The 24,602-nt window shown below is 41.4% G+C and overlaps 1 protein-coding gene across 2 annotated transcripts in view; it reads left to right on the top strand.

The window, feature by feature from the left end:
* Window positions 1–23,184, top strand: part of ankrd13b (ankyrin repeat domain 13B) — a 41,203-nt gene extending 18,019 nt beyond the window's left edge. For both annotated transcript variants that reach the window (XM_027280448.1, XM_019256547.2), the window contains 13 exons: window positions 2,189–2,313; window positions 3,374–3,419; window positions 3,752–3,895; window positions 5,058–5,298; window positions 8,225–8,291; window positions 10,063–10,144; window positions 12,031–12,095; window positions 13,274–13,410; window positions 14,193–14,350; window positions 14,626–14,814; window positions 15,436–15,599; window positions 19,280–19,356; window positions 21,198–23,184. In XM_027280448.1, the coding sequence (XP_027136249.1) occupies window positions 2,189–2,313; window positions 3,374–3,419; window positions 3,752–3,895; window positions 5,058–5,298; window positions 8,225–8,291; window positions 10,063–10,144; window positions 12,031–12,095; window positions 13,274–13,410; window positions 14,193–14,350; window positions 14,626–14,814; window positions 15,436–15,599; window positions 19,280–19,356; window positions 21,198–21,399 (1,697 nt within the window). In that variant the 3' untranslated portion in view covers window positions 21,400–23,184. The remainder of the gene's footprint in view (window positions 1–2,188; window positions 2,314–3,373; window positions 3,420–3,751; window positions 3,896–5,057; window positions 5,299–8,224; window positions 8,292–10,062; window positions 10,145–12,030; window positions 12,096–13,273; window positions 13,411–14,192; window positions 14,351–14,625; window positions 14,815–15,435; window positions 15,600–19,279; window positions 19,357–21,197) is intronic.
* The last annotated feature ends 1,418 nt before the right edge of the window (window positions 23,185–24,602 follow it).

Below are 24,602 nucleotides of genomic sequence, written 5' to 3'. Positions count from 1 at the left end.
GGTGGCGACAGATCAATTAGCACCTGTCCCTGTCTCACTTTCTCCATCTCTCTGTCGTCATCTTCACACTTGCGTCTCTTATTATATTTTCCTGCAGCCTCCCCGTCTCTACATCTGAGCTCAAAGAGCATTACAATGATGCATTAACCCAATTTCCTCTCCTCCTACTTGATTTCATCTCCGTCTGCTTGTCTTCCCTTTTTGCTCCCTTCTCTCCCTTACACTACTGCTTGTTTTATTTTTCTCCTCTTCATTTCTTCTCCTTTATGTTCTTTCTCCTCCTTTTCCTCCATCCAGACTGATTTAGAGTCTCTGGACCCTCGTGGCCGGACTCCTCTCCACCTGGCTGTACGTTGGGCTACCTGGACTGTGCCAGAGTCCTGCTGCAGCAAGGAGCTGACGTTAGCAAGGAGAACCGCAATGGATGGACCGGTGAGTGTGTTTGTTTTATGGAGGAAACTGAGTATAGTTTTGTGGTAGCATGTGGAATGTGCAGAGGTGGTGTGTTGGGGGTTGGGGTGTTTTCAGATATAGACCTTACATGCAGCATTTTATAAAATAATATTCGTTGTCAAAGTAATTATGACACTGTGGTATAATTATAGTGAACAATGAGACCATGGTGGAGACAATTGGTAGTTTCTATCTCTCACCAGTGGTTAAAACTATGACCCACATTTCTCATGAGCCCTTTCGTCTCCTTTGGAAGATAAAAATATTATGTATTTCTACTCCGTACAGTTTCTATCATTGCAAATAAACCATGAAAGTACTGCACTAGTAAAACTGTGTCCCTCCTCCCTTAATGTTCCACACAGAAATACAAGAGATTTCACACATCTGGCCCAGAGTCAACTTATTATAAGTTTATTATTATACTAAATGCATTAAGTATTTATAGGTATCACTTATTAATTTGTGAAATTACACCATCATAAAAATATAAATATTTACAGAGGAACAATCAGGAAGTAATTGCTCATTATAAATAAGTAGTAACATCTATTAAGTAGCTACAGGCATTTGATATGTGTGTGTACTTTATTGATGTTTTGTAATTTGTGATGTGTTTTTTATTTATTATAAAACATATCCCCAGAAAGTCTCTACTTGTAAAGAACATGTATGCGGTTTGTAGACCACAAGAGTTTAATATGCAGTGACCAGGTGATCTGTCATTTGTTTTCACCCAGTGACACACCCAATCACAAATGATCTGAAAAGTTTTTCATTGTGCTCTTGGTCACAATATGAAGACACTAATAACATATGGAATTTTATCATACCCTGTATTTGCAAAATGGCCTACCACAACATTTTCCTGGTCTCATGATACTGATTTAAAATACAAACCATTCATGATGCTTTTCCTTCGCCACCTGTTTCACAGAGGAACTGTGGCTAGTGCCAGACATCTCTTAGCTGCTGGCAACTGTACTGTGTAAAAGGTCTAGCAATGAGAGACTAATTGAGCATGAAATTAATTCATTTAATTTAACCTTATATTATATTGCTACAACACCTTTGTTGGGGTCCAATATCCCACCCTCATCCTTGCGTTCCTGCTTTTGCTGTCCTCCCAATCTTAACTTGCATGTAATGTGATCCTTTTTTTTTGTCTTATGGAATTGATTAAGCGTGATAAGAGAAATCTTTAGTTATTGCTGATGATATATCTGTGTTTGCGAGTGTCATTAAGTAATCCTGTGTGTTTCTCCTAATCTGATTACTGTGTATTATGGTGCAATAAATTACACTCAAGGGTTTTCTTTCATATTAGAATACAACTACATCTAGATGTTTTACCTGTGTTGTATATATATATATATATTATATTATATATATATATATATATATATATATATATATATATATATATATTTGTGTGTGTGTAGCTTTGACGTTTCTCTCACGTTTGCTGATAAAGTAAGGAGAGAGGAAATTGTTATATAATTGTTCCAAGTGTAGAGCAGCCTGTAAGATTAACAGCAAAGTGGCGGATGATGAATGATGAGAGAGCTGCAGTAATTGGTCGTACGAGCATTTCCTTTGGCCTACTTCAGTTTCGGCAATTCTCGCTGCCCCCTTAAATTGCTCATGTACATAAATTTTAGATGAGGCCTGAGTGATTGGCTCTGTTTTACTCTCTGTCTCTCTCGCTTTCTCGCTCTCTCTCTCTCTCCTGCAGTTCTTCAGGAGGCGGTGAGTACCAGAGATCCAGAGCTGGTGCGTCTCGTGCTTCGTTACCGTGACTACCAGAGGACTGCCAGGAGACTGGCGGGCATCCCCGTCCTGCTGGAGCGACTGCGCCAAGTGGGATTTCACACAAAAACGCAAACGCACACACACTAACAGTTTGATGCACACATGGAAAAAGATGACCACACACACACACACACACACACACACACACACACAGAAGCACAGACAAAAATGACATACATGAAATATACAAAGACTCATCGAGGGAGGTGTTTAAATATTCATATTTACATCGCTGTTTTGAGATCAAAACATTCTTGGTTTTGTTTGAAGGTATTAATAACTTTGTTTACTATTCAACAAGGGAAATACTCTGTCAATGGACATGTCGCAAAACCCTTTGTCTCTGGGTCATTTGAGTCATCACTTTCCCTAAAGGCATAAGCAGTGCCAGGCTTAAAGGCCCAGCAGCAGTGATGTACAAAGTGAGGCCTAAAAGCCTGAAGGTCGATGGTTTTAATCCTGACAGGAGTGTGTTGAGGTGCAGCAGATCGTGTTAAAGCTGCTGCAGCAGTAGAGCTGCAGAGAACAGTGGCAGAGATGCAGGGAACTGCCTTCACACAATCTGTCTTCCTGTGTATCTGCTCCAGCTGGCTCCCTAACACACACACACACACACACACAGACACACAAACAATTACACGCGCGCGCACACACACACACACACTAGCATACCCACATGGTAGACACAACAGCCTCACACTTTGAAAACGACAATGAGTATTGCACACATGCACACATCACTCTTCATTCTCCATCTACTGCTGCTCTCATCCACATCATCCTCCTCTCCATCCATCAGTTCTATTATTAACCCACATATACACAACCGTTTCTCTGTGCCAGTACCCCGATCTTTGGAAGAGACAGTGAAGCAGCGCCACTGCGTTTTTTCACTCTCCCTCTTTTTCTTTTCCTTCACTTTGCCATTCTCCTCTCTCGCCAGTCTATCCATCTTTAAACTCGTCACTCCCTATCTCCCCGTCACTTTCTCTCTCTCCCACCCTCTGTATCTCTCTCATTCTCTCTTCCTCTTTATCAATGCCCATTGCTTTCTCATTTGTCCCCCTCTCTATCTCTTCCTCCCCTCTCTCTGCCTCTTTCTGTCCAGGCCCAGGACTTCTATGTGGAGATGAAATGGGAGTTCACCAGCTGGGGTGAGTCCAGTCTTTGAGTCATTCCAGTCTGTAAAGCAGTCTAGCACCGTCCAGTCAGAACTAATCATGTTATCATCTCCCTTCGGGGTTGTTTCTTCCTGCTGTACTAGACATTGATGCTCATACACTTCCCGCCCTACAGAATATGTCTGGAGCTTGTGCTTTTTATCTAAAGTGCTGAACAAAATCACATGTGACTATTTGTTTTTGTGTGCAAAGTAGATTAACGTGACAACACAATGAGACATTAAAGTCTGTAGATGTCCATTAAAAAGACAGAGGCAAAGACAAAGGCAGAGGTTGATTTAATGTGTGTATGTGTATGTCCTCAGTGCCCTTGGTCTCCCGTATCTGCCCGAGCGACACCTACAGAGTTTGGAAAAGTGGTCAGTGTCTCCGCGTTGACACCACCCTCATGGGCTTTGAACAAATGACCTGGCAGAGAGGAAACCGGAGCTTTATTTTCAGGGGACAAGGTCAGAGGTTAAACCCTTAGGTTCACTGTGTGTGTTTGTGTGCACTGTGTTAGGATAGAGATTTATTTATAAGAAAGAAGAAACAAAGAAAATAATATTGGCACATCATTTCAGAGATCTTTTGGGAAATAGATTTCAATTTTCTCGCTGAGAGTTAGATGAGAAGACTAAGAAATGATCCAACACACACCCTCCTATAAACCACCATTTGTTGTTTTTACACTTCAGCTTTGAAACAGATTAAACAAATGAGATACGAGATGTATTAAAGCAATACTGAGGAGAAGGATTATGATCAGTTATTACTGTGGTAGTGTAATATTAGATTGTGCGACACCAGATGCATCAAGAAAACACTTGTTTGATGGTCGAAAAACTTTGGAATCCACGCCATCTCTCTGATGTTGGATTGGAGGGTCACGATTTGCAACCATCTGAAACTTACTGAAACTAATGATTCAACATGCATACCCACAACACTTATAAACACTTTCTGATTTCCAAAGTGGTTGAACAGTAGGTCGCAAGAACTAGCTCCGATCCAGTGTACCCCGGCCCTGACAGGCCAATCATATGAATTCACAGATCCAAGCTGAACTAGGCTGAATTGAAACATGTTAATATATTTATCATTTACACATAGGCTTAATTTAAATATGAGTTGGAGTAAATATACACAGAGGCTAGTGCAGGTGTGACTGTGTCTTCCCAGGACGATCCTCCCTATCCCTGTGCTTCTTTGTAGCCTCATTGCACAGCTGTTTCGATTCTCCACTGGCTTCACTTTGTATCATTTCACCCAGTTCCTCTTTTATTTTTATCTTTTTTTCTCTCACTACTTTTAATTATTCCTCCTCTCTTGACCTTTTCTCTGAATTCTCTCTCTGCATAATGTTCTTCCTCTCTGTGTTACTTTCCTCTGGAACAGCCTGCTCAGATCTTAAATTTGTTCTTTCTTTTTCTCTCTGACATCTGCAGCATCGGCAGTGTCTCCACATTAATCATCACCTGTCTTGACTTTTCTTTACATGTATGTTTGTATGTGTGTGCCTCACGGGCATGTTTTCGTCATACTACATTCAACACTCTTATCTGCCTCCCTCCTGCTCACTGACATTGCCCTCGTTTTTTTCTTCCCGTCTGTCACCCACTCGCCTCTCAGACTCCAGCGCCGAGGTGATGGAGGTCGACCATGACAGGCAGCTGGTGTTCCGCGAGACTTTGTGCGTCTCATCGCTCACAGCGCTCTCACCTGGCCGGGTTAATGGCGGTGCCTGCAGCAGCACAGCCGCCGGCTTGGGCCTTCTGGGGGCGGTGCAGCCCAGTGACGAGCAGGTAGCAGCCAGGCTGTCTGCCCCTGTGGTGACCACTCAGCTGGACACACGCAACATTGCCTTTGAGAGGTCAGACACACTACTGATTTGCACAGAATATGTATATAGGGATGTCAAGTTCCCTAAATCCATTCAGAAAGACACTATGTTGTCAACTTTAAGATATAAGGGGCATGAAATAGTTGAAGAGTTGGCTGTGAATTAATGAAACCATTACGGAAAATCAAGTGTAGGTTATAGGTGATGTGAGTTAGGTGAAATGTTATGTTGATTTCCAATGCAGCTGTAACTGTAACTCATGTAACATCGGGGCTTCTTTCCAGACTCACTTCTTTGAAACCATGTTCAGCAACCACACAGGAAGAAATCTTCCATAGAACAAGAACAGTAATCATTTTCTCTACCAGCAGTAAGACGCGATGCAATTCAGCCACAGGACATGTTCTGCTCTGAGTGCTGGTTGTGGTGGGGTTTTTTTTCCTGAGTGGAGAAAATCAGTCTTTTGTTGTTACTGGTATATTTCTGTCACTCTTTCACTGCTGCTGTCTCCTACACTACAGCCCACAGCTGAGGGGAATAAGTTCAGGCACGTTCTCTGGTGGCTGTCAAATGCATTTCACACAGTGTAGGAAAACACCAACAGAGTGAGCAGCAGTCGGGGAAGACAACGAAACAATTGTAGAACTAATTGCTAGAGATCCACATATTACTGATATATCTACAAAACAGCCAAGCAGAAATGTTATTGTAATGAATACTAATTCTAAAATCATTTTCTAGTTTGGGGGGATTGTGTAGCTTTTGAAAGAAGTAACACAATTTGCTGCCACAGTTATACCTAACTTACAGTGGCTCCCTAAAGTGACAGTTTTGATGGGTATGACAGCGTAACTGACTTTACAGAGTCAGTTTGCTTCCTGTGTGACTCCCTACTTGTACCAATGTTACATTATTAATACGGATTTAGCATAGCCTATTTTTATTCTATTTCGGAGGTGTCTTTAAGACACGACCAGGGACTCCTGCTGAAAATGATCCTTCCCAGTCTTCCAACTTTTGCTCATTTACAGCTTGCTGAGAATAGCGCAGTCCCTGAGTAAATTGAAACCGGGCAAAATCATAATCTTGTTATTTTTGTAACTGTTCACGAAAAGTTATATTGGCTCCCTTTAATTTTAAGTTTTAGTCTAACCAAAAATACTTCATGTTTTCTGTCTCATTTGGACACAAATGGCTTAAATGCCAAAAGCTGTGTAAACATGATGTGGAGGTAGTGTTTCAGGCTGCGGGAATCAGGCTCAGACCACTTCCAAAAAAGCTCAACCCTCCAATGAACATGGAGATGGAGAGGCAGATAGCGGAACGAAAAGACATCGAAGAGACACACAAGACATAAGCAGACTGGAGGAAGATGGAAAAGAATGAAGGAGAAGAGGGGTGTAAGACGATTGGATGAGCAGGTGGCTTGTGTGCAGTCAATTTAGGAGCTTTTTACTATGCGGTATTATAAGCGGTCCGGTTTTTACGACTCAGTTTCACATAAAGTTACAGACGCAGAGAGGAAGGAGAGAAGGGAGGGAGAGGGGGGCCAAGCAGGGGCATAGAGGACAAAACTCATCTTATTCTAGTCAGGCGGTGTGATAAGACTGATGCGACCGAGAGAAAGAGAGAGAGGTGACAGAACAAGCAAAGTTTTGGACAGAGAGGGGTGGAGGGGAGAAAACGAAAAGAAAGAGGATGGAGGGAGAGATTTAGAGAGAAAAGGGGGATGGGAAAAGGAGAAACAAGGGGGAAATAGAAGACAGGGGGCGAAAGATGAATGGCACACAAGACTATTGGGTGGGGAAAGCACAATACATAAGCCAAAAACGGGGGGAGTCGATGGTTTTGGAGGCAGGAGGAGAAAAGGAAGAAAAATAGACTGCGGAGGGACAGAGTGATAGATAGGTAAATTATAGAAAGAGACCCGAAGACAGGAAGTGAATGTTAGATAAAAAAAGTCAAGAACAACGACAATGAGAAGTGTGTAGGTGGTTGTGGGGGGGAGGAAATCATCGCCCTGTCAGACTTGTACCTCAGTGTCACCTCTGTGCATTTTCCTTGGTCAGCACTCCTGTCTACATGCCAATAATCTATTTATGATGCTTTAGAGCAAACCACTTTGTCAAGCACCACGGACAGGACATTTAATACATCTTTATGCGGACATGCACCAAAAAAAAAAAAAAAAAAACTGCATTACAGTTTTGCATTTTTTAGAGCTGGGATAACGAGTACAACATTTACTGAACTCCCCGGTAATTGAGCAATGATATGACTTCAAAATTCAGACAGAGACATAACTATGTCTGACACTGGATTAGTTGGAGAACAAGATTAAGGACTTACAGCCAGGGTAGTGGCTCTGTGAGGCTGTACTTAGGCACATCATTGGGGTTTTTTTTAAGCTAAATGCTGAAACATCAACATGCATTCTCATCTTCAGCAGGTCATTTTTTGCATGCTGACATGTGCTAATTAGCACAAAACTAAGGTATAGCTGAGGCTGATGGGAATGCAGTTAGTTTACAGCTATTTCCCAAGGCGCGACACAAGATTGCTATCAAGACAATGTTGTGAGGGCATCATGAAAGACTTTTGAGCCCACCAAAGCAGATCAGATTCCCATCCAAGAAGTTTCCTTTGACTACTGGACAGCATTTAGTCATATTTAAAATTTGGGCCTGATTATGATGCTAAATGAAAAGCCAGAAGATAACCACTGTAATTTCAATTTCATCCTGTGAGGAACCTGAATGTCTGTACAAACTTTCATGTTAATCCATACAGTAGTTGTTGAGATAATTTTGAAGTCCGGACTTCAAAAATCACCAGAACCTTTGTTCTGAAATCACATATTGGCATATTAATTCAAATATGTGGTTTAACATGATGGTCCAAAAGGAGTTCAGTGACGTGAACAGACGATGTGGGATGCGATGAATCTCTGTTGCAGGAACAAGACGGGCATACTGGGCTGGAGGAGCGAGAAGACCGAGACAGTGAATGGATATGAAGCCAAGGTAGATACACGGGCTGCTCACACAGCTCACTGATCTCTCACACTGTCCAGAGAACCCACTGCTGTCAGAGTTTAATTAGTTATTTCCTGAACGTCCACTTCACTTGAAGAGTTTCATTTTCCCAGATCACTCCTAAAGTTATTTTAAAACCTCCGCTTTGGACTCCTGAGACCATAACCTTTTACATTTTGAAATAATGACATTTCTGAAACCTGCCATTTTAAGATGATATTTAGTTTCTTTGCCCTTAGATGACGGTAATTCATCAGACATAAAATACCAGATGGCATATCAAATTAAGTTTAAAAAAAGAAGTATCTTGCAGACACATGCTTTACCGTGACCCCATTTGTTATCTTGACCCCCTGGAGGGATGGATGGGAGACAAGTGTCAGACACCCAGGACCATCTGTCACTAGTGGTTTAAAAGCACTTCAGACAGGCTCTACAGTAAAATCCTGCTGCCTGAAAAGCATCTATTTTCTGCATCATTGATTTAGAGTTACAAACATAAACAGAGAACTCCTCTTGAGCTGCTCTCCTCCTGGACTTTTTTTTTTTAGCTCTTCCTTTCACTTGTCCGCCGCCCAGTGTAAACATAGAATCAGCAGCCTGCTCAATTTTTAATCAGTATTTCCTTTTTGTGTTCACTAGTGAGGAATTCCAGTATTTTGCTCTGAGCAGTAGCTTAGAGAAGTTGACCCAAATGCTACATACGAGGTGTTTACTGTAAAAACAAAGGCAAATCAAGACAAAAACAGGCAATATATCAGTATTGCTCCAAATTATTAATTTCTTGGAACCTTCTCACTATCACCGCCATCAATCTTTAACTCTTATGTTCCTTTGGAGGTCCTGGAGACCCTGAACATTTTTGTATCGCTTTATCCATGACTGGAAATGATGGATTACTTCTGTTTGGGGTCTCAGAGAACCTTTCCGTCAAACATTGTTCAATACAATTTTCACCTCATCTCCCAAAACCCAAATAAATCTACCCTCTTGGTGTTTTATGACAGTCTTTTTGGCAATCAAAAGAAACATAGGTTTGTTCACGCATAGTCCATAAAACAAAGAAAACATGAAATATATTCTTATGAGGTGTATTCACAATGCTTTATACTAATTTCTGTATTTTGTCACTTTCACCAAATCTCCAAGCACAGTTCATGGCAGAGGGAATGGTTACCACTTCAGTACTTTTCTACGTATTGAGTTTGAATTAGGTCAGAAGAAAGGTGTTACAGGAATTTTTAAAGAAAATCCCTTGAATAAGGAAGACTGGATTCAAAGTATCAAAGTTTAAGTTGAATTTATTATTCTTGCACAAGAAACAGTGCTTAACAGTGCAACACACAAAAGGGGTTAAAGAGAAAAGGCTCCCTGAGGAGCTCAGTTGGTTCTTATACATTTTTTTAAAATGGGCTGTCTCAGACACCTCCCTCACTGATGAGTCTGCTCAACAATGAACATTATGTATCAAAATGACACTTCTCAGGGCTGCTTCTCACGTCCTTGTCTCTCTTGTCCTTGAACTACACAGACCAAATAAGGGAAGTGCACGAGACGTGCAAAAGACAGGAAACACACATTATATGATCAAAACATCTGAACCCCAGTATAAATCCTAATTGTTATAACAAAAGGAAAAATAAATATTTAAAGAAAAAGAAATGGTTTTTTGCAGTCACGATTGATATTATTATACATTAGCAGTGGGAAAACCAATGTCACCAGAACACAAGAGCTAGTGGTTTCCTCCTTTTTTCAGGTGTATGCAGCATCCAATGTGGAGCTGATCACCAGGACCAGAACTGACCATCTGTCAGACCAGAACAAGAACAAGACAAAAGGTAAGTTAAATGAGTATTAGTCGTCTTTACCTCTTAGACATCATCAAGGTGTTTAAGCGTGTCACAGCTGCAGCAGCTATGGTTCCCCATTACCTCATCTGTGCCGCTGTAAAGCCCCAGCCTAAGCGCTACGACATGTCTGGTAAAAAAGAATCACTGATGACTGATCCCCTCTCACCTGAGCTCGATGAGATCACCCTGAGGCTCCGGCTAACAGCTCGTAACGTTCATTCGGTACCTCCGTCTCGTTTTCTGGTTCAGATCATAAATCAAACAGGATTAGCAGGTTTCCCTCCACGGACTGTCGCTGTCAGCCAGGATCAACCATCACAAACTCCTCTGAGGCTCCTCACTCTCCCAGGTCACAATCCCCATCTGCATTCTGCTAATATGCGGGAGGGAAAGTGTTCTTTGAAGCGCTATACTGACACCTGTCTTAAGCTGGTCATGTTTTCTTGCTCATATCTCTCTCTCGTGTCTAAACGAGCAGCAGCCGATCACATGCAGTCTAAGACTAAAACATGATTTTTATTGTGGATTCTTTTGAAGACCCTGAAATCTTATTTTCAGCTTTTTGCTATGATCTTATGTATTATTTTCTGCTAGTTAGAATTGTTTATTTCAGATATGTGTGCATTTGTGTTTTTATCTGTGCTTTCTTCACTGATTTGAAGTGGACAGGGCTCAGCTGAAAAAAGGCGATGACATGTACAACATGTGAAACACAATGTGATGACAGTTGGTGGGTTGTTGTTGGTCTCTATCGACAGATCTGAGTTTTTGAGAGTTCAATTCTTAACGAATATTACCTGAAGATGTTTTCATACTGATTGTTGCGGTTTTAGTTTTGAATTTCTGATGTATATAAATATGTCAAATTTAAGCCAATTCTTTAAAACGTAAAAGTTCCCCTCTACTTTCAAAAATTGACCTTCAGTTTGCAGAATGCTGAGTTTGACACTAGAAGTTTTTCTGTGCTCAAATCGTGGTCCAGAAATGCAGCTTACACGAGTGAGTAACTTCCTTGTAGGAAAACCATATCAGACACTAATTATTATTCCAAGCAGAGTGTGTTTATATGTATTAAAATATGTCCGTAGGGGATCTTTAAGATCCAAAGAAGACAACTTGACACTCCAGAAAAAAGTATTTTTCTTCCAAGACCCTAAAGGCTCTTCAAAGCACTTGACATTTTTACAGTGTTCAGACTTTTTTATCGCATAGTTGTTCCACAAACTTTACATTTTTAGTGCGTTTACAGTCACAATGGTGACGGTAACTTTATAGTATATACTGTATAATACTGTGTACATGCAGGCGAGGTAGACTCTAATATGATTTCAGAGATATATTGAAGACAAGATATACTGACTCCACCGTATGAATATCTTTAATAGTAACTTTCAGGTGTTGCCATTTTTCGTTTTTCATTAAATTCATATTACTGCTACTTTCACAAACCAGGATATTTAGAATGTATTTAGGAGTAACTCTACTCTCATTGTGCTGCTTAAAAGCATCATTTACTTCAATTTTATTCATTTCAGCACAATATGGTACTCTTCATTTCCTGCTGGCTCTTAGTTGACAGTTAGACCACAGCACAAAAGCTTGATTTAATGCAATAACTTATCTCGAGCAAAACACTGTAGATCAAAATGGCGCGGCAGACAGTTGCAGTGGAGATGAATGAGCTCATGCTTCATCATCTCTTGATAAACAAGCACCGACTCAAGCCAGCCTTGGGTGCTCTGCAGTGTGCTTAAACTCCAGAGAGTTTATAAAACCCAGACTTAACAGCACAGTTTGTGTTTGTGCGTTGTGATTATGTAACTACACTCTCTCTCTCTCAGGGTAACTCATCACTGCTGTGTGTCTCTGAGCAGGTGGGAAGACTCCACTGCAGAACTTCCTGGGGATTGCCGAGCAACACATGGGGCCCAACAACGGGGTGAGAAGACAATTTATTTAGATGTTTTCACATTTTGGTGATTTTCCAGTCTTCAAATAAAGGATTACATCTTTTTTTTTGTTCTATGGGTTAAGAAATTGTCATAAAAACGTTGCAAACACGATCTGATATGTTAAAACACACGGTGGTCGAGCTGGGAACAGCCGTGATAAATGGGTCCTGGTGCTGATGCAGGGATTGGATATGCAGGCATTTATGGATAACCATTGAAGTCACGATAGTAATCATAATCAGTACCCTTGTGAATGAATTATCATCTTCAGCATTAGCATCATCACCATCACCTCCCTTCTTTGGATGGACAGTGAGTGTATGCTGAGTCCACTGTGTTAATAGGAGAGCGTGCATGCAGAGTAAAACAGTTACTCTGGGGCTCCAACCTGCTCTCAAATATTGATTATGTTTTTTTTAATTTGTTTCTGCTGGAGAGCACCTATGACTCATGCCTCCCTCTTTCTCCTCTTTGTGCATTCAGTCTTTTCACTTGCTCCCCCTCACTGTCGCCTCTGCTCTTTTTAACTTTATGCTTCTCTGTCGTCTCTACACAACACTGAGACACACAACCTTTTTTTGGGGGGTTTGATGTGAGCTCTGCGGATAGTTCGTGCGACTCTAAAGCTGTGACAGTTTTGCCAAACCCCCGAATTGATTGTGATGAAGTGACTGAGTCTGGAGGGAAAATGCAACATGGAAAGAATTTCTCTTTTGTTTCACGAACTGCCTCCAGTAATGCTACCTTCACTCAAGCCATACTGCCATGCAGTTGAAAGCAGGCTACTAATTGGAGCAGTGAACCAACAGACGCATCTGTAATGATGTAATATTCATAACTACGAAAACTGCTTTGTCATTTGTTTTCAAGATTTTCTTTCACTGAGCTTAAATGTCAGTAGGTAAGAGGAAAGACTCTTAGAGAAAGGAGTTTTTAGATCCACACCAGACACAGCAAAGAAAGTGCGTTTTAAAAAGCCAGAAATCTTTGCACTTTGTGAACTACTCTTTGAGTCACTGGTATTGATGAACAGTCCTTTCGACCTCTGCCTGCAGACATGGTGGATTTTTATCGCGGTTCAGTAAAAGCTTTACAGTCTTTCAAACGGCGACTTGTTTGTTGCATCAGGATTTTTTTTTAAAAATTCATTATTCACTTTCTGCAGGCCCTGGTGACCCAGATGTCATGTCCCGCAGTGACCAACCCTGCGGCACTGACGGCAGAGGAATACTTCAACCCTGGCTCGTCACCGAATCAGAGGGACATCGGCCACCCGTGCCAGCTCACCACCAAGACCCAGAGGTGACAGAGACAGACAGGAAAACAGACAGGCAGCCATGCATACAGTGAAGTCGCCCTCTAAACTCACCGCCAAGTGCCAGAGCTGACAAAGTGATGGGCTGAGAATAGACAGGCACACACACACACACACACACACACACACAGGGGAGTAAAATCAGCCATCCATGACAGCTGACCACCAAGATCCTGAGGTGAAACATGAGCAAATAATAGTAGGAAATAAACACTCTTTCTCTCTCACACACACACATATTCACACATTCACACATGTGAGGAGAAGATTTCTGCATTTCTTTTATGCTATTGTACCAAAAGGAACAAAACAGAAAATGAAACGAAGGAACCCTGCAGTGCCTCTCAGGAACAATTGCTTTGTAATGTAGCTGTTGATGCTGCTTTTCTTCTGTCATCCACCTGCCAATCTGCCTTCAAATCATCTGTCCCCTGCTCATTTACTATGGTCAGTTTCGCTGTTGTGTGGCACTTAATAAAGAGTGACGGTACATCATGAGGATGGTGTTTCAGTGAGATTTTAGGGCTGCCTCTCAATGCCATGATCATTATCGGACAAATTCAAATATAACCATTGATTGGCCTCAATTTGAACACGACTCAGCAGCATGTGGACTGTCACTCTTAGCTGATGTAATCAATGTCTTTGTGTAACTCTGGCCAAACAACTAATCACTCGAACGAAGACGTAAATTGCTTCAATTATACTTGAGTCTGAATTGCCTTTGGTAACATCCATTAACAAACTCTTGTACATGTATGTTTTCTAGGTTTAAAGCCAAGTTGTGGTTGTGTGAGTCCCATCCCCTGTCCCTGACAGAACAAGTGGTGCCTATCATCGATCTCATGGCGATCTCGAACGCCCTGTTTGCTAAGCTGCGTGACTTCATCACTCTGCGCTTGCCGCCTGGCTTCCCTGTCAAGATCGGTGAGAGCCGGGAGAGTGAGATGGATGGAAGGAGGGAGGTTCAAATGATGGCTGGTTAAGTAAAGGGGGAGTGATGGGAGAATGAAAAGTGAGCGAATGGATTCGCAGATGAATGGAAAGAAATGAAGACGGAGGGAGAAAGGGAGTGTTGAAAAGCGTTGAAAATTTGATTACTAAAAGGACGATTGATGAGACACGCATGGTTAACTGGATGATGTTAAGACGTTAACAGATTAAGTTAATATCATGATAAAAAATATCTTCCCTCCCTGCAGAGATCCCTCTCTACCACATCTTAAATGCCAGGATCACCTTCAGCAACCTGAACGGCTGCGAGGAGGGGACGGGTGTCCGTGCTGACAATGAAGTTGGGATGGAGGGGGACGGACAGAGGGACACCCCGAGGACAGACACTCCATCACCGGGAAGTGACTCCTCCAGCGTCTCCAGCTCCAGCTCTACCAGTGAGAACACACTCACCATTCTGTACACGCTACAGTGTTTGCTGTATTACAGTGTCATTTTCTTACATCTTATTCAGCTGACACAATGACTCTCATTTACATATACTGCAGAACCTGAGCCATATTTTGTTTCACAAACAGAGGTTACATTTGCACGACAGAGTTATGAGCGGTATTTATCACTGCAAGGTTATGTTCTTTGTGGTGCTTGTGAGATTATGGCTTACTTTCATCATCCTATCACTTGATCAGAATCCTAACAGGGCACGTTTAAATCTGTAGCCGTGCGGAGAGGGAGGTATAATTTATTGTGTGACCGCTCAGAAGGAACCTCTCTGGAAATCCTTGATGTTATCTTGCAGACATGTTCTCCACTGAGTTATAGTCCTATAAAAAAATGCACACAGTTGACTAGTGGTAATATTTTGGCAGCAATATTATGCTGAGAAAATGACCTTATACATCATGTTTTGATCTGAATTTCTCTTCTTTTCACTCAGAAATCACCGTTCCGTTTCTCCTTTCCTGCTCCTCTCCTTTAGCCTTTAGTACAATCTCCTTCGCCGTTAGATAACACTCCTTCCCATCTCTTGCCCTTTACCTCTCCCCTGTGTGCTGCAGTGTCATGTCGAGCCGGAGAGATTCCCCCATGTGTGTTTGAGGCCCCGCCTGGATACACCATGCTAGGAGGCAAACAGAGAGACAGCATGAGGGAGGAGGAGGAGGACCTGCTGCAGTTCGCCATACAGCAGAGTCTGCTGGAGGCCGGCTCCGAATATGATCAGGTGGGACTGACTGTGACGCAGATTATCTTTTGTTCTGAAATGAAAGAAACAGGAGTCATACGTCTTAAAACAAGACTTTGTTTGATTGACTTTGTTTGTTAAGCCCTGCCCCCTTGGTTACTGTTGCTACACCTGTCAAGTTTTCCAGTCTCAGATGGCACATAGCGAGGGTATGAGCATAAGTGCATTACATCAGATTTTACAAGAGAGCCAAAAACAAAATTTGATCAAACTTGAATCAGCTGCTGTTGCCATGAACTGAACACAAAATTTGATCTTTTTATGTTATCAGATTGAGCATCACTATAAAAACAATATTGCTGCAGTTTAAATTGAAAATATGTTTATTAAACTTTTTTTTTTTAAATGGAAAAAAAATAACATTTTACTTTTACTTCATAGGCTATTGTTTGTGTATACCACATTTATTTTAATTCAGATGTACAAAGTTATAAAATTACGCTTCAATCAATACTGAACAAATATCTTCAGCTTTCACGAAGGCTTGAGATTCTACGCTACATAGAGCGTATCAAATCAACTGTTCTGTTAAGAATCATCTATAAACAGTATAACTTGTACATCAGCCTTTTCAATACATTCTCAGGAGTGCCTTTATCATTTATTTATGTGTCCTGGGACTGTTGCATTCATTTGACACATTCAAAGAGTTCTAAAACTCCTCATAACAAAGAACGTAACCTCACTCTCACTCACACACAACTCCACTTTTACTAGGTTTTTATTTTAATTTCAGCCTATGGCTTCATCATTTCAGCTTCAGAGAAGATCTTACTGAGAGCTTTCATCTGATATATAATAATCACATTCGACAAAGCACTGCAATGAAAATGGTGGCAGATTTAGCACTCAACAATGATTTCAGACAGAAGTAGATTAAAGCCGGCTTTTCATTGGCAGCCGGCTGACCGTTCATTTTGCTGGCTGTCTCGCTTGGAAGCTTAATCAGCTATAACTAGCTGGCTAATTAAACTAATGTTAGCCCTGTGAGATGGTTGGAAACACTGTTTCTGGCTGACTTTTATAGTTTCTAGCTGACTCATTGCAAAAAATATAGTCAGCATTCATTTTAGTGAAAGACATGTAAATGAGAACAATGCAGTTTTTATTGCCACTAGTGCTCTGACATTGGTATTTGACTGTAGAGGCTGCTACGTTATGTCTACCCTATCCTCAGTTACCATAGTAATAATCAGAATGACACCTGCTTTCCTAAACCCAAGCATACAGCTGCTCTGTATCTCAGGGAGAGGGAGTCAGTGTCCCATAACAATAGTTAACACTGTCCCTACAGTGACTTTGAGACATATGGGTAACCCTTTGTAACCCCCTTATGTGGCATGCTAGAATAGCGCAGCAAAGAAAAGGCTTTTGGGATGAGAGGTGACCAGTATGTCTGATCAATGTAACGATACTTTAGTTCAGCTGAGGTTGCCGGTTGTATCAACTTCCACAAATCAGATCAGGGAAGGACAGAGTGGCTAAGATTAGCTTGCTCTCTGACCAGCTTCAACATATTGGTCGATTGTTGCATTGAATATTTGGCTCTAGTGTCTCTTTGTAAAGTACTATATGACCACAGATTGCAAAAACTTGACATGATGTTCTCAGGATTCAGGAAGTCATGTTGCTATATCACCCGAGCCGCACCATATTCCCCCTGTGATATAACCCAGTACAAATTACAGCAGTAAATCCACCAATATGTCAAGCAAGACCAGACAAAAAGACATACTGAAGTAGGGGGAAAGCGACCAGTTTCAAAATAAAAACAATCAATAGTGAAGTAAAATCAATAAGTAGAATAAATTGCTTGTAATGTGTAGAGCCCAGGCCCATTATATTACACACTGCCTCGGGATAGGTGCTGTTTTGAAATCCTAGAGATCCAGGTCTTGATAGTCCTTGGCCTTCTTCCAGAAGTACAGCGAAAGAAGTATAAATAGGCTCAGTCATAGAGGTCAGAGAACATCCTCGGAGTTTTCTTAACCTGGATAGAGGAGGGGGATGTAGAGGAGACACAAGCAAGGTTGCAGCTGAGGATTTGTGCTGTGGTTTGTGCAACCGCCTTCAGCCGGAGGTGTTGTACGGCTGCTTTAAACTGTGCTGAAAAAGGTGATGACACTAAATTGCAGTTCTAATTCAGAAGCAGGACGGGTGTTAAAGGACTGTAGTGCTGACGGCGCACGTTTTACAGCAGCAATTACTGTAGAAATCGAGCATACATCACAGCCTGTCATCCTCCTAAAACATACCCTAAGTTCTCCCACCATTCATTCACAGTTTACAATAGAGTGAAACCTAATTTGCAGGGTCATGGAACTTTATGCAAAGTTGAATCCTTCTGTCCTTGATGTGTGGTAATGGAGGCAGGGAACTCGAATATCACACAGAAAAACATTCACAAGTTTGACATGAAATTAAACCTACCAAACAGGATAATTTGCATATCCAACCTCAGTTTGGTGCAGGACAAAAGCAGCATACAAAGGGAACAGAGAGGTAGTTCCCCCCCTACGTTTTCATCAATCGACATATTTGTACATTCAAGTATGTACAAAGGAGCTTGCCATATTTAATGTGCAAAACGATCAGGAAATATACATTTTTTTAAGAAGGGATTTGTCGTTTCTTCACAAAGTGGTCATCTCTTGTATAAAAGTAGTTGACTCTCGTTCCTTCCAGGCACCAAAACACCTATGTCACCTATCTTAACTAAACTTCAAGTCTCTCTTACTTGATATTCATGACATGAATCTAGGGAATGAATAGAAAGTAGGAAAAGGTGCGGCTTAACCTGCAAGGGCCAAAATGAGCCATGGTTCCCAAATGAGCCCCCCAGATACCCAACCCATTTTTCATAGTGTCCCAGAAACCAACTAATATTTTTACACTGGGACACTACCCTGCCCCAGGTTTGCTATATGTAATTGGGTTTGTGATTATACCAGAACTTCATTATGAATTTGCACGCATAAGCATAATGTTAACTAAAATATGAAATGTATTAAAACTAGGTTATAAAAACAGGGCCTCAAGATTTGGGTGAAAAACGCAGGAAGTAAATCAAGATTTCACCATTTCAGTTTTTTAATTAATCAAATCACCACAAAGTAATTGCTACACAACAACCTTACTGCTTTGCCCAGATGGTAATCCAACCTTGGGTAGAACAAAAAAACAAAAAAACCCACAATAATATAAAGTAGAGTACGCTCAATTTGGTGTGAAATCATGCAAAAACCACCAGCCCATTAGGCACTGTTTAAAGAGGCTCTGTGAATGCAGTGTTTCAGTACAAATGGTGTGATGGGCATTAATGTTGTTGTGGCAGAATCTTTTTTTTTTTTTAAACTTGAGCTCATCAATATTAATAGCGGTATCGGTGGTAGTATTAATATTGGGTGTGTGTACTAAAGAAGCAGGGCCAGGATCAATCTAGTTTACATTCAGTCAGCTCATAATTCATAATCAAGCCAGCTGCCTGGTCTCTGTGTTGGGCAGTGAGAGGTACTTTAGCATACATTAACAGGAAAAAGCTTGTAGCGAGGATGTTGTTGTTTTACATGAACCACCATCTGTTTATCTGATGTTTCTGTGAACCCACTTCCTGCGCTCGACCGACTTCCTCTGTGGCCTCCTCTTTGTGTCGTGTCTAGGTAACCATCTGGGAGGCGCTGACCAATAGCAAGCCAGGAACACACCCCCTGTCCTGTGACCCAAGTCGCTTGGAGAGGTTAGATTACTTTATATACTCTTTACACATTTCACGACCCTTTTTCCAGAGTCCAGCGCCTCTGTTATCAAGCAGAGGAGCTGCAGATAAAGTTGAAGTATCAGTTGTTCAAAAAACGAACAGGACCTTTATCTTCAGAGGAACTGGAATTCACAAAAAACATAAATCTAAGGCGACAAATGCGATATTTCCTCTGTTCTGACACCCATATTGTCTCTGACTTCCTCTTACTTCTGTCATGCGTTGTTATTCTTCAGTGTCTTCCACTCTTCCATTGTATTTTTTCCATCCTGCAGATCATTCCCTCCATCCCTGACTCACATCCTGTATTCCTGTCCTCTTCTGCTTATCCATCCTGCTATTCTCCTCTCATCTCCTGTCTACTGTACACGACTGTGTGTGTGTGTGTGTGTGTGTGTGTGTGTCTGTAGAGAGAGAGTGAGGTGGGGAGAGGGGCGACAGGAGGATGAGAGTTTCCTGCTTTCACAGTCAACAGTTCTGCTGTTGACTTTAGCCTGTTATCTTTAGACAGTGTTTTCTCTCTGTGTCTTCCCCATTTGTAGACGAGTGGATGGATACACAGTCTGTCGCTCTTTTGACACAATCTTTCCACTGCAGTGTTTGCTTATACCAGTGTCATATGTTAGAGGACAGTAGACCGCATTAAACAGAATCTAAAAGTTGCTGTGGTTTTCTTTCAGTCATGTAAGGCAGTGCAGTATTGGCTCACTTGAAAAGCTTGTACAGTAATGTAGCTCTGTGTGTGTCGTAGAGATTCCTAATTTTTTTTTTTATATTTTTGAAAAGTTTCTGAACATTTCTGAAGTTACATTTATTTAAACTTTGTGACAAGAACTGGATAATCACAGGAGTACTAGGATGAACTTGTAGCGCACAAAGAATAAGTTGTTAATATAATAGCTACATTTTGGGTTGCCAGGTTGTGCAGCTGTGAATAAAATGTTGTAGACTTGTCACAGGGTCTTTAATATAAATACACACTTAGTGTTCCTCCTCTCATTTCATGTAAATGATCCAAACTTGCCCATTTCTGTTAAAAAAATATTTCCCTTGAGCATATTTCCTAAACAATACCAAGTCAAGCAGGACCAGGACAACAACTTTGTAATATACTGTAGCTTTTACAATCACATATCACATAATGACGTCTTTTGTGGTTGCATTTGGGGTGTAACTTTATCATAAGCCGTCAATGTGAATATGAATGTGTTTACCAAAGGCCAATAGCAAATAATAGAAATTAATCTGCAGCTAACATTAAGAAGAAGTTAGTATAATATTACTCTATTGAGTCTCCAGTTGTAAAAGAACTTAAGAGCTACCTATAAAATGTGTCAGGCTGGAGGAAAACATGAGCAAAAGGGAGTTTTTTCACAACCTGCTACCCAAAAGTTTTGCTTAATCACTTACAAGTGATCCTTTAAGCCAGGGATGTCCAAAGTACAGCCCGGGGGCCATTCACGGCCCAGGGTCAGATTTCATGCGGTCTGATTAAACTTGATTTTTATAATATAATATTTATGGCCTGCTAGGATAGTCAGATACTGTATGGCTGGAAGATTTGGCTTTTTTGGTTGTCATAATGAAGCATTTGAACCTTTAAGGACATAACTGCTGGTGTTATATGTGTAGATGTGACACAAAATATTACTTTCTGAATGATTTTGTTAAACTTAAATGTTAACAGACTTTGCATTACTCATAAATTTCCACCTCACTATAACCTTAAATTCAAGAAAGTCACATACTTTCACTCCTAGTGCAGGTAGTTTAATCTGTGTTCTTCCTCCCTCCGCCACCCTCACTATTCTTCACTGCAGGACCCCCCAGCACAAGCCCCGTCCCCCCTCCAGTCTCTGCTCCACCCCCTCCAAGAAGAAGCCCACCACCTGCAGCTACAACGAGCAGCTGCGCATCGCCATGGAGATCTCAGCTCGAGAGCAGGAAGAGGCAGAGCTTCGGCGGCGGCAGGAAGAAGAGGAGCTACAGCGCATCATCCAGCTGTCACTCATGGAGAAATGAGAGCTGGGTGGCCCAGCAGGGGTCTGAAGGGAGGGGTCTAGATGAAGGCCACGTGGGAGAAAAAGGCAGCACGGGGTGACTTTAAAACTTAAAGCACACCCTGTAAGTGGCTGGAAATATACGCCTGATTTATCTTTGTGGTTTCATACGATCAAATCGCCTCCTCCTTTCTCTCCCATCGCCTTAGCCAGACCTTTCCCATGAAGCCATACGGTTGATGCGGCTGTCCGGCATCCGACAGCCAGAGAGGGACAACAGTTTCCTCCTTCTGGTGCCACATGATACTTTCTTGACCAGTGCCAGTTTACAACAATACATCCAATACAACAAGTTTAGTGGAATGCCTCCTTGGATGAGTGATTTGTCTGTCTGTCTGCGGGTATGAGCGTATATCTGTGTGTGTGTGTGTGCTTGTGTGTGTGTCTGTGTGTGTTTCAAAACCAGCTCTCTGCACAAGGGGGGTCAACAGATCACCTTCTGTCCTGATAAAGTAGTGTGTTAGACCAACTCTCTGCTCCAGCACTAACACACACACACTCACTGAGTCCTTCTTGCCACTGAGTTACGTGGCTTCGAGTCTTAACTGTGATTAAAAAAAACAACAACAACAACAAAAAAACAAAAACAACAAAAAAAACAGCTTGTGTGAAAGGAGCAGTGACAAGCCAGGAGCAGTGGTTGTGGAGAATACCGTAACTTTCTTGATCAAGTTGAGTTGAATGTCGACAAACCATCCGACTTCCTCAGTTTTTATTGAAAACAATGTAAAAATTGAAAAAAAAAAGACTGGTACATTTTATTTGATTTGCACAAAATCCAGATGTACTGTACTTAGCTTGTGGGTGGATCACGTATATGACTGTTAATGGATGTAGATGAAGAGTTTGAGCACAAACTACACTCAGGCCAGTTCTAGTTTTAGCCTGACGTTAGACTGCAGGAGCACAGATGTGATGAGATACGATGACGACTCGGTGTACTAACTAACCTGTATGTGACTGTGAATAAGGCCTGTGTGTAATACAAACATTAAAGGGACATGATAGTGGTTTGTAAGTGGATTGTGGAATAGAAATGTTACTAAAAAAAAGAGATTTTCTGTATATTTGCATCTTCTCACCTTACATGAGCGGATGATTTCTGTATTTCTGTGTAGTCACGGTACGGTATGTGTACAATATTTCAGCATGGTCTTGCACCCGTGTGAGGTTCATTTTTTTGTCCGACTTGAGTCTTAGCGAGGAGAACTGCAATATCAGAGCACACACGCTCTCTGAAGGGGGAAGATGTACCTGCAGTTTGATAGCAAGTTGGTTACACAACAAAACAAGCTGAAAACTAAAAGTCGTCCCAAAAAAAACAACAAATGCGAACGAGTCATTTCTTGGATTGGAAAGATTGTTCAAATCCCAGCTCTCATAATTGAAAGTAACTTCATATTGCAGGGCTCAAGGCAAGCCAAACACTGAGAATCATGTTTTTGTCGCAAAGGGGCAAAGACGGAAATAAACAGCTTGTTTTTCCCTTTACTTTTTTAAATTTCTTTGAAAGAAATGTAAAATTTTGACACTTCAATATCAGCACAAACTGAGGAGAGCCACCTCTGACTCCTCTTCTAATTCATAGTTAAAGCTTGCCTGATTGATAACAAAAAAAAAAAAAAAAAATTCATTTTTTTACTTTTTAAAAAATGTTGCAGAAAAGAGATGCAGCCAGATGTTTTCATGGTGTGTGCTAGGAAGTGAGATAATGATTCAAATAAAGAAACATCTTTTGGAGCAGCAATGCATGACTGGGTTCTTCTTTTAAAGCCATTTTTTTTTTAATTACACCCTTCACGTTTTAAATCCCTTGACCCCCTCCACGCTGAGTTTTACCTGCGGCTTCCAACTGTAAGTTAGTTTTCCAGGCCCTCTCGAGTGAAGGACGGTGACAAAAGCAATTAATTTCTCACAAGATAGGCAAGAGGTGCAGCGTCAGTCTGCACCAGAGAGAGCTGATCTGTTTTTAGCAGCTTCCCCCTCCATCATCCTCCCTGTGACACGGACTCCCAGCACCTCAGCCTGATCCAAGGGGGGTTTTTGCTTGTAGTTATTTTAGGCCTGACAAGGAGAAAAGGGACAGCTTAGAGACTCTAAACCCTCTAAGAAACACCACTGTGAGCACCCACTGCTGCTCTATGTGCGTAGGGGGGGAGTTGGAGAGAATAGGAACAGAGAAAATTAAACAATTCTCCAATTGAATCCACAGCCACAACTTCTCCACTGCCCTAACTCAACCCGACATTATGAATAACATCAAGACGGTGGAAGCGCTGGCCTGCAGGCGTGTGTGAAGTGAATTTGTAAAGACACCAAGACACAAAACAAGGTGTGTGTCTGTCAGAGGAAGACAGAGAAGCTGTGAGCATCAGTATGCAAAGACTTAAGGATGCCAATCTCAGCCTCGGCACCCGGGGAGACCAATACTTGCTCTAACCCTCTCTCTTCTGCTCCACTGGTTTTATTCTTCCTGATTTCCCTGTTCACGACAGTTCAATTTGGAACATGCACTGTATAAAAAAAAACCAACCTTCTTTAAACCATCTACTCTGTCTACTGAAGTGAATTTAATAGGTGAAATCATCAAGGGAGGTTGACTTTCGTCTTGATTCAAAGGACCCGCATTGCCTTTGATATTTTTACACTCAAACACAGAAAATTAGAAAATGCCTGTGTGTTTGATGTCTTTTTTTATTACCTGATTTTTTAAAATATATATATATATTTTTTAGTCTGGTCAAGTCCTTTAATGTCATTCTTTGCCGGTCAACGCTGCTATCTGATCTGTCTGCGTCTGTGTGCATCTCTCAGCAGGGGCTCTGGTGGCCTACATTTCACTGTTTAATTACCCACATGAAACAGTAGGTAAAATGTCAGCCTGAAATAAGCTGCACAGAGCATAGATGGAGATCATTTCCCCTAGGAGACAGGATTGACTTGTTCAAAAGGAACAGGCTTGCAGTTTAAAAATGACAGATGGAATGTATTTCTATCAATATTACGGTTATGAGATCGATTTTCACCCATAAAAATGTCAAATTTGGAGATTTGGTTACCAGGGCTTGCTGTAACTGCTGACACACTTTCACTATGTTACCTTATTTCCCACTTCCTCTAGTGCCTGAGGACATATTTAAATCTGTAGTTCTCTGCCTGGTCAGC

Source organism: Larimichthys crocea, chromosome VII, assembly GCF_000972845.2.
Source record: "Larimichthys crocea isolate SSNF chromosome VII, L_crocea_2.0, whole genome shotgun sequence".
Lineage (NCBI taxonomy): Eukaryota > Metazoa > Chordata > Actinopteri > Sciaenidae > Larimichthys > Larimichthys crocea.
Note: the sequence above shows the minus strand (reverse complement) of the source record. Positions and strands in the feature narration are given on the sequence as shown.